Below are 14,776 nucleotides of genomic sequence, written 5' to 3' on the forward strand. Positions count from 1 at the left end.
AGTGTGTCTCAGAGAAGGCAGAAGTCATCAGCTGTGTCATGGCAAAATCAAGAACTTTATACTGCCTTTGAAATGTCTCAATTTTTAGAAGTGTGTTATTAAAACATCATTGGGAGGCCCACAAGAATTTATCACTTAAAACACATCTGCAGAGACCTGCAGGGCGATTTGATCCAATCTTTGAATGCCCACAATTACTGAAGACTCACAGGACATTTGCAACAAAGTCAACTGCTTGTACTGGCCTTTCCCCAAATTTCACAAGCTCTCACCAATGTGGAACAATTTCCTTTTATCAGCCCTTCAGTCTCTCAGCCCTTTCTCTATCCACTTGGGTCTACAAGCGTGTTCATATTCTCTGCTATATTTTAATAACAATGGTTTGCCCACAATTTAGGACCTATGGAAACTCACTCCCAGGGTTTTCTTATTTTATACATTTAAAACAGTGCTTTACCTTTACATACAGTGACCGATTTCATTGACAGGCACAAGAAGGGGTCTACTCTCTTCTCTATATAGCCTGTTACTCACATTTATATGGGCTAAAGAATTTGACTACAGTAGCTGAATGACATCTGGGTCAATATTCGGTCTTTTTCTAAAAATGTAACACACTTGCTAATCAATGGTGAATTTCACACTTACTAATTACACAAGACCATATTGACAGTTACAGATGTACAACAGATTAACCTCGCTGTTACAGATACATTCAGAATGCAACTGAAGAATGCAACCTACAGTCCTAGACATGTTGAATGAGTGTCTGCTACCAACTTATACAGTACATCTTAGGGGTATCCAGGGATACAGTGTATTTGGGTGTATGTGAGTGATGTGCTTTTGCATATATCTGATGTGGCTGTGCCAATGAACCCCCTTCCTGCGCCCAAGAATGTATGCTTTCAGTCACTGCTTTCTACCAAAAAAAGTGACAGAATATCTGAAAAACTGGTCAACACCTCTGAATGATGAACTCTTAACACATGCAGATTCATGTTGATATTGACTTTAAAATGCATGCAATATGTTGTCGAATATTTCAAGAATTTCATGACAGGTTAGAATTCCTAGACTACCAGAGCCCTTCACTGTATGGAGAGAAGCAGAAATGAAATCACAGGCCTGAAGCATTGCTGTGGTATATGATGGATGTAATATGGACATTTTTGTTTACAGTTAAGCCCCCTGAACCAGCAGTGGTTCAGGTCCTTGCTATCCCTCATGACGACACAGATAAAATGTGAACTTTAGCCAAGTTCATTAAAACAAAACAAATTTTGAGCTCAAATATGGAAAATGACTAAAGCCCATGTACCTTCGTTATAAAGAAGGTACACAACAAAGAGGCAGAGAAATTTTACAGAAGGAAAAAACATGCCAATATGAATATAACAAACAACACAGAAAAGAGGAGCCAAGCATAAAGGTTAATTACTCTATGTAGGTATAATGTTCGTGGTAATAATAATACACATGACAGTATATTATGTTTGAAAATGTATAGAATTACACACCCTCTAGAGATTACAAAATTAGATGCTGAAATAAATGTAAATGTATGTCATTTAGAGCAGGATCAAGCAGTTTTTTCATTGACAAAATTAGTGGGTGCATCATTTCTTGTCTTCAGATTAACTACAGTACACCTTGCTTCTTTCAATTTGGGAAGAATAAAATGTGTGGTCCACTGTTTATATCAGGATGGTGTTAGCTGGTGGTCCATGCTGTGCTTATCGGACTCTTGTTGATCTTTCTCAGCACAAATGCCATTGTAATGTGACTTTAACTGAATTAGAAAAGCTAGGACAGTTAACCATAGCTTCACTTTGCTATCGAGCTGTACAATTCAGTGCAGAAGTGCCCATTTCAAGTGGTTTCAACAGAAATGACACAGTGACCCTTTCCCTTCTAAACCTGTGAAATCACCCAGCAAAAGCAACTAGCTTTTGCTAATGCAACCTAATGTCAGTGCCGTAGTCATTTACTTGTATTGCTGGAGCATTGGGAGACACACTAACATGCAAGTGTGCAACCCCTTTCCCTCAATTCTTCTTTTAAATGTGAAATCACAGTATTTTCTTTTTCTGATAGCTTCCAATTCACGGTGTTTAAATCTAGAATGAAGTAAAATTTCTGCAGACAGCAAGGATCTATTGGCTCCTTATATTTAAGGCTGTTTTGCTAATTTTCTAAAAGACACGATGCTTACCAGGACTTCAAATCTGGATAGTCATCTTGCCTTGTTATACACAAGAATACTGGCTGGTAACCTATCAAAGAAGCTCATAAAAACAGCAATGACTGAAAGCATTTGCTATTATTTTATTATTAATCTACTTTTTCCATTACTTTAGAAATTTCTTCTTGAAAGGTAAGTGTACACAGCGCCGCCTGGTGGATTATGCAATAAAACACCATTAAAATAAACTGTTTTTACTACTTTTTTTTAAGAATGGAAACCACTGTGCCCCCCTTCAAACTCGGTGCTGCACCTACAGCCATTGAAATGGTTCTGTTGATGGCAAGATGTTCATTTTGAGATCGTCCTTTGAGTGTCAATAGCATGACCCACTATTCTTGAGGACTGGATCATTTATGTTATTGTTGAGTAAAGCTACTGTACTTGAGCAATGGGAAAACCCGGTGCTGATTTAAAGCCAGTATTCTGCAGATTGATATCACCCGTGGCCATTTCACTAGCTGTGTCTTTTATAGTTTTCACAGATAATGGTATTTCTCTAATTGTCATAACCATTTCTTTGTTTTTAAAATCAACAGAAAGATGCTCAGTTATTTTCGTGAAATATTCTTTCACATATTCTCCATCTGTGAATGACGTCCCTTGTTCAACAACATGTTGAGATGCCACAAAGTTAGCAGTAGTGTTCTACTTTGCGCCTTCCTCCTTTTAGCAGCTTTAACAGCTTGTTTGCTCTGCTTTGTGTTGGACCTTCTTTACTGTTTTTTTTGTCCTTTTTGTTTCTTTTCAAAGTCTTTTTTTGTGTCTAATTCTTTGTTGCTGAATAGATTGGCACTGTCATTGCAAATGAGCCACAACAGCAGTCTAGAGGAAATCACAAAAATAAGTGTAAGACAAGAAACTAATCATTTTGAAATTCTCAGTGTCCAAGGATGTAGGATGTTGGAACAGATGTATGAAGACATAACATATCTGCTTTTTTCCCCAAGAAATGGCAAGGTTTTATTGGTAAACAATAGATGCCTTGTTACCAGCTGTAAAGTGGTAAATTTCTTTTTTTAGGAAACAGCTGCCAAAGAGTAGAAAACAAAAAGGACACATATGGTCATGGAACAAATTCTAGCTATACATAAAGCTGAGCACAGAGTCTGGTACGAACAATATCAGTGTCTGAAAAAGTAAATTGTTTTTTTCATACTCAAATGAAAGGAAACAGACGAAGTATCAGAAAACACCATGAAAGATACTTTCAATCTGCGAGTTGTTAGCTTGAATAGTCAAAATACAACTTTTATTATAGTGGTGAAGTAAATTCATTACGTTCATCGGTAGGTTTCAAATAACTAAAGCAGGAATGCAAAAATAACAATTACAGTGAGAAACCCCAGTGATTCCTTTTGGCATTGACTTGATATTTTATGCAAAATAAGATGCAAAACAGACAATGATATAAAAACGTAAAGAAATGAGCTTCATATTTGTATTGCAAAATGTAAACTACTGTATTCTTAATGTTGAAATAAACAATAAATCACTATTGATAATATACCACCTTTCATAACAGGACAATGTAAAGCACTTTACAATTAAAACAAAGAAACAACAGACCTGAGGAAAAGAACACAATGAAACAAGTAAAGCTTAATTCCATGCTGAAAAGTATAAAGAAAAAATACAATGTTTCAGCCTTCAGGTGTCCACAGGTCTTTCTACTTTTCGACGAGAAATTAACCTCTGCTTACAGCCAGTGCATAATGACTCGCTCCCTGCTCAAACCTCTTAAAAAAGCACAATGACAGTTTAAGCTTACAAAAATCCAGGACAAGGTTAGAGTGGGCAGCTGTGTCAACATGCAAACTACAAAAGAAAAAGAAGAGGTTCATTTCATTCTGAAACTCACACACCTGAAAGGTTGTATTTTTAATTTTTTTACATTTAATTAAAGGAATTTAACCATTACTTGTTCCTAAAAGCACAAAGTACGGTTTAATTAAAAATGAGGACATGCAAGTTTAAAAAAAGTGATTTTAAAAGAAAATTAAAAGCAGACTTAGGCTGCGTAGAACATTGTACATTTTAGCTCTATAGCTGTAGAAGCCATGTCACTCGATGTATGGTTTCTTGTCCTATGGACTTATAGAAAACTAGAATGCAAAGAAAGGAGTTATCAGGGTAGAGTGTAATAAGCAAGTGTTTCAGGTAGCATTTTATCAGAATTTTTAGGGTTTTATGGGTTAGGGGAATAATTTTAAATTAAACCAATTTTACAGGAAGCTAATACAAGGAGGCCAATAGGAGTGATTTGATTGTAGGTCTTAGATCTTGCTACCTGTAAATCTCATACTGCTTGTTTTGTTACTATTAAACAATGAAAATGTTGCTCCATCCATATTTTAATAGATGATAATGACTTGAAAGAATGGAGGGACCTAGATCAATGTAAGACTTAGTCTGCAAATTAATCTGAATGCCATCAGCATAACAATGGAGTTTTTTGGGATTAAAGAAGTAGCCAAAAAGGCTGTAAGTATTAGAAGCTGTACGGTATGTCCTGTTCTAACAAATTACTTTCAATCAGAAAGAGAGGAAAAAAATTAACAGTAACCCCAGAGAAATCAAAACAGGTGTCTAATCATTTTAACATATTTAGCAGTTAATTATTAATAATTCCTTACACCTACAGTATATAGCACTTTTCTGGACACTCCACTCAAAGTGCTTTACAGGTAATGGGGACTCCCCACCACGACCACCAATGTGCAGCATCCACCTGGATGATGCGATGGCAGCCATAGTACGCCAGAACGCTCACCATACATCAGCTATCAGTGGGGAGGAGAACAGAGTGATGAAGCCAGTTCAGAGAAGCGGGATTATTAGGAGGATATGATTGGTAAAGGGCAGTGGGAATTTTGACCAGGATGCCGGGCCTGATACTCGAGAAAAGCCCTGGGATTTTTAATGACCACAGAGAGTCAGGACCTTGGTTTTGCATCTAATCCATATGATGACGCCTTTTTACAGTATAGTGTATCACTATACTGGGGCATTAGGACTCAAACAGACTGCAAGGTGAGCACCCCCTACGAGCCCCACTAACACCTCTTATAGCAGAAACCTTAGCTTTCCCAGGAGGTCTCTCATCCAGGTACTGACCAGGCTCAAACCTGCTTAGCCTTGTTAAGAATTGTTAAGAGAATGCCTCTTCACATTGCCCAGAAATCTCTTCTTATTGAAACGTAGTTTAACGTAGCTTAAGTTCTGAATGCTATTGACAACAGTAGCTGTAAACACATTTATGATTTTTCAGATCTTAACAACAGAAGGTCTAAAGAAGGTCTGTTTTAACACTACTATTAATGTAAGTTTAAGATTCTGATGCTTTAGGATAAGTTAAAAAAAACATATACACCCATCCCTCAATATCTGATCAGCCAGTTTACGAATTTTCGATAGAAATTACGATGCATTTTTACACCTGAGATTTTCACTACAATGAAAGTGTCTTTCAAATCTTAATGGAAGACACTTTGTATGTATCATGACAACCCTCTATACAGGTCACAAATACGTCTGCATTAGTGACGTATTGATTAGAATTTAGAATGAACATTTTTAGAAATAACATTTTTTAACTACTGTTACTGGATTAATAGGATAATTAACTATCCTAAACAAAGCAACAGCATTTCTCTGACAATTCAGAGCTGTCTTAGGATAAAAATAAATAGCACTCTGTGATTTTCTTAATCTTGGGAATGAATCAGAAGATTTCACTTGTCATGGGTCTTTTACTTTAGTCGACACATTTTCACCTAATGAACTGTTTTGGAGGAATGAATAAGGTTTGTGAATTGAGAGATTGGTGTATATACAGTACAGCATATTCATCCAAAAAATAAGAATGTAGCCTTCAGTTCCCTAGAACACACCTTGCAGTGTTTTATTCTATATCATAATTAATTACAGTGCTAGTTCATCATAAAAAGAAACAACACATAAAATGTTTTTATTTTTAATTTGAAAGAAAATACAAACAAATATTGAAGAAAAGCTGTTGACAATTAAATACCAAACAGCAAAATCCAGCTAGTTCTTTTATGGTTATGCTGGTAGCAATGTGAAAAAACTATGTTAATTATGACAGGTCACATGCATAAAATGAATAGCTAACTAACTATGTAAAATTTAATACTGCTGCTCTTTCTTCTTCTGATGATGATGAACTAAAGCCATCGGTATCTGCCTTTCTTTATGAGTAAATGTGAAATTTAATCCCTTGCAGTTACTTCATGTGATTCGTTCTGTTAAATAACTGCTAAGAACAGAGTTCTGTACAAATGATTAGCACCTGATATTCAACACTTTTCAGCACAGAGTGAGAAGTGTTTAGAACAGCTGGCGTCTCAAAATTGTGACTGGGTGACAATGGGTGCAAATCAGGATACACCCTGCACTTGACACCAGTCCATTGCAGGGTGTATCCTGATTTGCACCCATTGTCACCCAGTTTGGGCTCCAGCTCACCACAACACTGTAATGGATCAAACTGAAAAAGAGTGGATGGTGTAACAGTGATGTGCTATTACAGTTTCAGACATTCAAGAGAAACATTTACATCAAGCGCTTGGTTGTTAACATAGCGATGTACTCATTTTGGAAATCACAACAGTAATGTGATTATATAACAATCAACTATTTTTTTCACAGCCTATATCAAAAAGCAGAATGAAAGTCTTTCTTCAAAATGTGAATCATGATTAACAGGCTGCTACACACCGGGCCTCATACTGTATGTAAGATGAAGTGGCAATTTTTCAGAAATGAACAAACTGAAAAAAAGCCACTAATAAAAAGGATGAAAATGAATGGACAAGAGCTCCTTGAAAGGAGTTTGTTTTTCAGTCTTCTTTGAAAAAACTTACAAATGATTGTTGAGTGTCACCTGTGCATGAAATCATCTTAAACAGAGGATGAAACACACCAAAAATAAGATTGCAGAAAATGTTGAGGAGTGATTTTTAATTCTGAAGTAAATAATGTATACAAAAGTATGATTAATCACTAAATCATTACATACTGTAGAATATTATACCAATTTGCAGCTCAGCACTGCTTAAATTATGGAAGACAAAAAAAAACTTCTGAAACTGTGACATCAAGAGTGGTAGTGCCTGACATTTTCCAGTGAACAGCCTGCTAGATTAGGTAAAATGAAAGAAAAACTATTTAATACTACAGTCTATATACACAACTGAGTCACTGTAGAGTTCCATTGTATAGAAAGGCTTAAATTATACTGTATGTTTTTAAAAGAAAATAGAAATAGAATCCCAGTCTATTATTAAAGACATACAGTACAGCTACCCTAAAAGACACAAGAACTAAAAAAGAACTATTGAGGAGGCTAACCATTTAAAAAAAATGACAGATTCAAAAACTGTAAAATGCAGTTATTACTTTTAAACCAATGAAACATGAGTCAAAGTTGTCTTCAATTAAACGCTTTAGGTTTTCTTTTAAATGAGTCATCCTTTCTTTTCTTAAAACATAAAAGAACCAAGGTACATTAATAAGGAATGGTTACTGATAAAACACAATGTGCTATGAAATGTGTAATTTGCCAGCATACTCTCTACCCTTGATTCTTCAAAATGAATAACAGTTTAAACATCTTATGAAACACCATACAGAATACAGCAGGACCAAATAAAGATAAATTCATCTATCATTTTCTAACCACTTCTTTCAATACATGGGGGAGCCAGAGGAGGCAGAATACAGCCTGGACAGGATACCAGCCTATCACAGGGCATCGCAGGGCACACATGGACGCCTAGGGCCAACCAGTATGTTTTAGGACTGTGGAAAGCGAAGCACCCAGAGGAAACCCATGTAAACATGGGAAAAACATACAAACTCCACACAGACAGCACCCCAGGTCCAGAACTGAACTCAGGGTCCCAGCGCTGCAAGGCAGCAATGCTAACCACTGCACCATTGTACCACTGTGCTGCCCTAAATACAGATACAATACTTACAAATATAGATATTTAATGTTTGTAGAGTTTCAGAAGACAAAAGAGGCAGCTCAGCTCTTGAAATAGGAATCTTAAGTCTGAACTTAACAGTGCAGCTCATTGTTTAACACTGATAAAAGCCAGACACATCTAAGGGAAAAAATGCCTAGTGCATTGTTCATCTTAACTAAACTGATCTGGATGACTGTTCTAGATATAGACTACACGGATTCTGTGGACCCTCAGTTACAGTGTAAAATACAGACCTGACCTGACTCCCCAACATTTTAAAATTCTCCTACTCAGCTACAGGGTTCACTAAAGCACTTTTCTCAGAATTGCTTCTTACAAGGTACAATGTACCTTCCATTGAAATGTTTTTTAATGGAAGAAAGTTGGCATGGGGATTTCTAACCTTGACATTTACATTTAGTTTATTTTTATTTAATCCATGATGAAAGTTTTATTAATTAATTAATATTACACATTGAATATAGTATTTTTTGTACCTGTAAGCTCAGTACTATATTCTTTTCATATTTGTTTATTAAATACTGTATGGAGGAACAGGATTAATACATGTTTGTTCCATTGCTTGCAAGCATGTTAGCAAGGGTCAAGGACAGTAATTACAAGTTTGCAAAAAAGGAGGTCATTCAATCCATTTAGTTTGCTTGATTTTTGGTAGCAAAGTTATCTGAGGATCTCATTCAGCTGTTTCTTGTTAGAAGTAATGGCATCTGCTTCGATAACATGGTTGGTCAGTTTGTACAGTAAGTGCACTCAAGAATATAAAAAGATGTGCTTACCACATATGTCGGCAGCAAAGTATTTGTGTCTTATTGAGTTAAAACAAAATGTGCTATCCAGAGGACAGTTACAGTTACACAGTTACTCAACTCTGCTGCCATACAATTTCCACCATGCCATCATCAGAATTCCCTCTTCACAGATGAGAAATCCATACTTCATTGTACAAACTTTGTCTGGGCTTGTTCCTAGACATCTTAAGTACTTCTTGTTTGGCCAGTGTACTCTTCTGACCTGAACCTGATCAAGCACCGCTGGAACCAGCTGGGAAGACAGGTGGCACAGAGTGCTAACCAACCACGTTATGTACTGAGGTTTGAAGCATGTAGCATGTCTATTTCAAACACAGCTACTGACTGTTGCTGACCTAAGTTAGCACAGCACTTTCTTCCAGGACTCAATAGTTTGTCAAATAAACCAGAGAATAGATGAATATCTCTAATGTACTATAAGGATAATTCATATTTAAAACCAAACTGTAGACTCCGAAAAACGTACCATTTAACTGGAATTGTAAATATATTTTTCTTATGTTATCTACATATTGTGTTTAATTTATTATTTTAATTAATAAATCAGTTTTAGTGGGATGTGGGACTGAAAACACTTGTAGGATGCCAACATTCTTTTCATATTCATCCCTTATTGAATTGACCTAAATTGACAGAAACTCATTTGCTTTATTTACATTGTGATTTAATACATTTAACAAAATATTATTGGAATAGTTTTATAATATCACACTATTTGTAAGGCCTCTGAGCAAAGTGCCATGAACCTTTATTGACATGAGCACTGAATGTGAAGTTCAATCAAGGATAATATCAAGAAGCATCATAGTGTCTGGCTTTCTGTCATAGTGTGGAATGAAGTGGTGCATGATGGCCCACTTTTTCCACACCTGTTTATAATTCTTCAGTGTGTGTTCACTTGCACAGCAAATTGGCTTTTTATTATGTTCTGTGTTTTATAGCTGTTGCTAGAAATAGGAGAAACAATCAAACAAAGCATGAACCACTATGAACCACGTAGCATCTATGTGTAAATAGGACCTACATTATTTTCTGTGGGACCTCAGAGTAACACAAAAGGGTTGGAATAACATGGATAAAAACAATATATGGTGAGAAATAGGGAAAGTATCAAAATTAATCCACATGCAGTGTGAGGCACTTTCCAAATCACCTAATAATAAGAGAAGTATTATGTTTTCTATTTCATTGCACAGTCAGCTTAAAATTCACTTAAATCCATTATACTGTATCATCCTCTGTACAGCTATCTTGAGTGATGCTGCTACAGTACATGATTGTTACATGACTGTTTCTATCCCCAGGACCATTATTAACAACTACTCAATTTTACAGGGCAATCTCTCCATCGGTACCCTTTTTTCTGACTGCCCAATCATCTCATACTGCCGACCACCCAATCTACATAAACTTCTTGTTCACAGCTCCCTTGACCGCACTCGGCAATCATCCACACCAGGCACCTTCCCCTGCAACAGAGCTCACTGTATCACCTGCAAAAACATATCTAACAACACGCTTATTCAGGGCCCCTCAGGTCAATACCGGATCACCCAGATGACATCCTGTACTCCTTTACTGTATCTCCTGCACAAAATGCCCAGCTATCTACATTGGGGAAACCAGAAGGAGACTAGGAGACCGCTTCAGAGAACATGTTAGGGGCTGTGAAGATTAAAGATTTCTCCAAGCCCATAGTTTCTCACTTCACCTCAGACAGCCATGATCACACTGATCTCTGTCTCTGTTCTCAAAGAATAGCAAAAAGACAACAGAAACAAAACTCATCCTGAAACTAGGTTCACACCATCCACCTTGATTGACTGACTCAATGACTGACTTATTTTCATGTAATCTTCTCTATTCTCATGCAGGTTTTGACTTCACACCTTTCTTCACCCCTCTCCACTTTGCACTTCCTGAGTGGCCTCTCCTGCTTCCTCCCCTCTCCCAGCTTTTGTTCTCCTGTGCTATTTAATCTTTGCTGTCTGCCCTGTCTTTCTCGCCCCTGAAGAAGGCTTCACAGCCGAAACATTGTGTTTTCTCTCTTCTCTTTTCAGCATGGAATAAACCTATTACTTGTTCCTTTGCAGACTACGCATGCTGACGCAGCTACCCACCAGAACTACATGATTGTTACATACTAGTAATGGTGATGATAAATCCATTGCTGTTTGTTGTGGTGCATTTTTACACACAGAGATATAGCTCTACAGACAATATACTGTATATTCACTATACTGTATATACAGTACATGTATACTGAGTACATATCCTTTCTACCACCTAGTTTATTCATTGTGTGGCATAAAGATCATTTAGACTATTACAGATATTTAGACTATTCTAGAACACTCTAGACCATTCCAAATGAGAATATTTCAAAATGTGTGCATGACTCTAAAGTAAAATAAAGATTGAATAATAGCTTATATTTTTAATACTTTTTCAGAATGATCCTCTCTGCCATCCCACCATAGTACCTCCCTATATTATTCATGATCTCAACAACAAATCTCATAAATAAAAAGAAACATTTTTTATACTTGCTTATTTTAGACAAAATGTCATATTTTGTCTCATTTTTGAAACGGAGAGATTATAGCATTATGAACATGCATATGCAACACACTAAATAGAACTGACTGTAAGCTAAAATCTTGAGCATGATGTCAGAGCCAGAGTTATCACACATAAAATGGGCATATAATGCTAAGGAAATGTTTTAAACCTTTCCTGTCAAGGTGACTTCTGGGGAATATTTGACACACTCAATCACACTTTGAAATGCTAAAAACAATAACAGTATCATTCAGGTGTTCTTATTGCTCCAAAGCAGCCACTGACCTTCAGTGTATAGACTCCCATTCGGCCAGGTACTTTGTAGAAAATTCCCTCTTCTCCTCGAGAATTGGTGTGCAGCATGGCATTTAAACAAGCCAGAGGAGACGTCCCGCTAGAATCAGAGAAAGAAAACAGCTGGTGAGACTAGAGCAGTCTACTTCTGCTAAAATCATGCTGCAGCATTAATGTTTGGAGTTAAAATAGAACCATGTATTGGCCACAAGATGGTAATGACGGAAACTCATGAAAAAAACATAACTGGAAGAAATAACAGTGAACGCTACTTTACCTGCTCTTACTTAATTGACAAATAAGCCCTAAACTGTTTTCATTCAAAAGACCGGTGGGTGTATGTGTACAGTATACACACATTTTAAAATCACTTTTGCTTTTATGTTATAACTATGTTCCAAAAGGATTTGCAAATGCTTATTTGATGCTGTCCTCAATACAAAGGTTTCACTGCCCTGCCATTGAAACCAAAATGGTAATAACGAAAAAGGATGCAGAGGCTACAGACTACAGTACATTGTTATAAACAGGAGGAGAAAAAGAAACAATATCTCGACAAACAGTAAAGAAGGAAAACACATAACAGACCAGAATTAATGTGGAATGTTATTGGGTAAAGGGTAAATTATTCAGGTGAGGACAGACAAGGATCAGGAAAAAAGCAAAGCTACTGTAAAGGAAGTCTAACATGCATCTAGCTACCTCGTCTTTGTTGTGTATTTGGAAGGACAGTTTCAGAATGTTTTTTCAGTGCAAAGAAAATGGCACACTTTGTTGCCGTGAATCACCTGAGCTTATTAAGAATTAAAATTGATTTGCCATAAGAACTTAATCACGACTACAAAGACGAGGAGGCCATTCAGTTCATCATGTTGTATATTAATTGAAATGCAGCACAAACTAGGAGCTGCTATTCTGGTTAAAAAAAAAAGCTGTTGGTAGGAGGAGCATTAGACAAAAAAAAACAGATAACTGCCCTGTATGGTTTTGTTTGATGTTTGTGGTACAGAGTGTTATCAGCTTATGTTGGATCAACAAAGTACTTGTTGTATAAACACAGTAGGAAAAAAGTAAATTATTTTACAGTACAACAGGTAATTTCAACGTTTACAGGAAGATAATCACTTTAATGGATAAACTGATGCCATTTAATTTTTTTTCAGGTTTATTAAGATCCATAATGTAAGACACTTTTTAAGTACAGTAGCACACAGTAACACTCTGAAATAACTTTTGTTCATCACAATCACCTTTAATATTCTATATCTATTTTGATTGATTGAATTTCTTTTTTCCCCAAATTGTTTTCACAATCCTTTGCTATATAAAACAGGAGTCTTTGAGCTTTACACAATGCATTCCACACTGCAATCTGAACTTGTAATAGAGAATGCATAAGTCAAATTTTAAATGAATGTAACGATAACAAGGAGGGGCAAATATGTTCACACACCAGCAGTTAGTTAACTTCTAAATTTTTATGAAATCTTACTAAGAAAGAAAGGTTGTATATGTAATGCTGGTGAAGCTTGACTGTATGCTCCTTTCTTTTGATTTTGTTTTTAATTCATTTTTTTTTTAATTCAGCCAGGTTTTCAACTGTTTTAGGTTGAGAGCCTCGAAGAGGACAGAGAGCAGGAGTGCGAGGAGGAGGTGCGAAAAGTCAGTGTTTCGGATAACAGAGAAGCAGGTGACAATTAAAAGAGAAGATTGGTAGTTATGGCAACAGTGACAGTAGAGGCAAAAAGAGGAAAACAATTAAACACCAAAACAGACTTGACTATGAAAGGTCATGGCTAATGACTTCCTAACCAGCACTCAACGTGATGCTGATTTTAAGTTTCAGATGAGATCTCATCACGTTAAACAAAACAGTAAAGAGATGTGTTTTCAAAAGCCACTATGTGCAAAGGACCCCCAGCTCAGATGACAAAATCATACTGTACTTACTTGTAGTGGTCAAGAAAAACAGGCAAGAAGTGGCCCACATTTTAAGTAACACTAAAGCATAAAGCTGTTAACATGGATGTCTGGGCTTGTTTTCTCAATGCACAAAGTGAAGAAATAGGCCAGTAAAAACAAGGAACAATATCTTTGCATTATCTAATGTTATACAATTTGTGACAGTTTGTGGTTAACTTTTTCACATGTATAAATATCCAGTATGTGTAGACTCTTGCTCTCTTTGGTGTACTACAGTAAAATTTCAAGATAACCCCATAATTCTGACAACCAATTGATCACTCTCTTTCTGTAAGTGCCATTTGGATAGTGTCTAGATTATTCTTAAACATCAGAACATATACTTTTGCACATTATTAAACTATTAAACAATTACAATATTTTTTGATAAAAAGGATAAAAATGAAAACTGAACATTCCAGTGATAAGTTTCCTTGTTATTATTATGGTGGAAGATTATATTTTGTTTCACCTTATGGCAAATGTTAAATATTATGCATTTACATTCATTGGTTAGCTGTTACTAGACACAATACGCACAAAAATACTTAAGCACTTAATAATACTTAATAAGCATTCAGGAATGACATTGTCTACAGAGTACAGGCACAAATTTTGCACTTTGTAGAAAGCTGAAAGACCGGATCAGCTCAGTTAACTGTTACACTTTTCAGGGCTCTATACAGCTTTCACATCAAAGAGCATAATCAAGGCTTGTTGGTTCCTCTTTAAGCCTCTTCACCACTCACACTTGAACAGTAGACACGACCATACACTCATTCCTACAAATATTTGTCAGGCCAGCATTTTCTATATTTTCTGAGCATTCACAAGTTTGCACTCTCTGTTTTGAGAAATGTGATCACTGCTGTCTTCGCACAATTTCCATG

The 14,776-nt window shown here is 36.2% G+C and overlaps 1 protein-coding gene across 1 annotated transcript in view; it reads right to left on the reverse strand.

Annotated features, from left to right (window-relative positions):
• asxl2 (ASXL transcriptional regulator 2) overlaps positions 1-14,776 on the reverse strand; it is a 128,171-nt gene that overhangs the window by 61,372 nt on the left and 52,023 nt on the right. Inside the window, exon 3 of the mRNA XM_088908623.1 lies at positions 11,916-12,024. Coding sequence (XP_088764749.1) covers positions 11,916-12,024 — 109 coding nt within the window. The remainder of the gene's footprint in view (positions 1-11,915; positions 12,025-14,776) is intronic.

Source organism: Atractosteus spatula, chromosome 2, assembly GCF_055471065.1.
Source record: "Atractosteus spatula isolate fAtrSpa1 chromosome 2, fAtrSpa1.hap1, whole genome shotgun sequence".
Classification (NCBI taxonomy): domain Eukaryota; kingdom Metazoa; phylum Chordata; class Actinopteri; order Semionotiformes; family Lepisosteidae; genus Atractosteus; species Atractosteus spatula.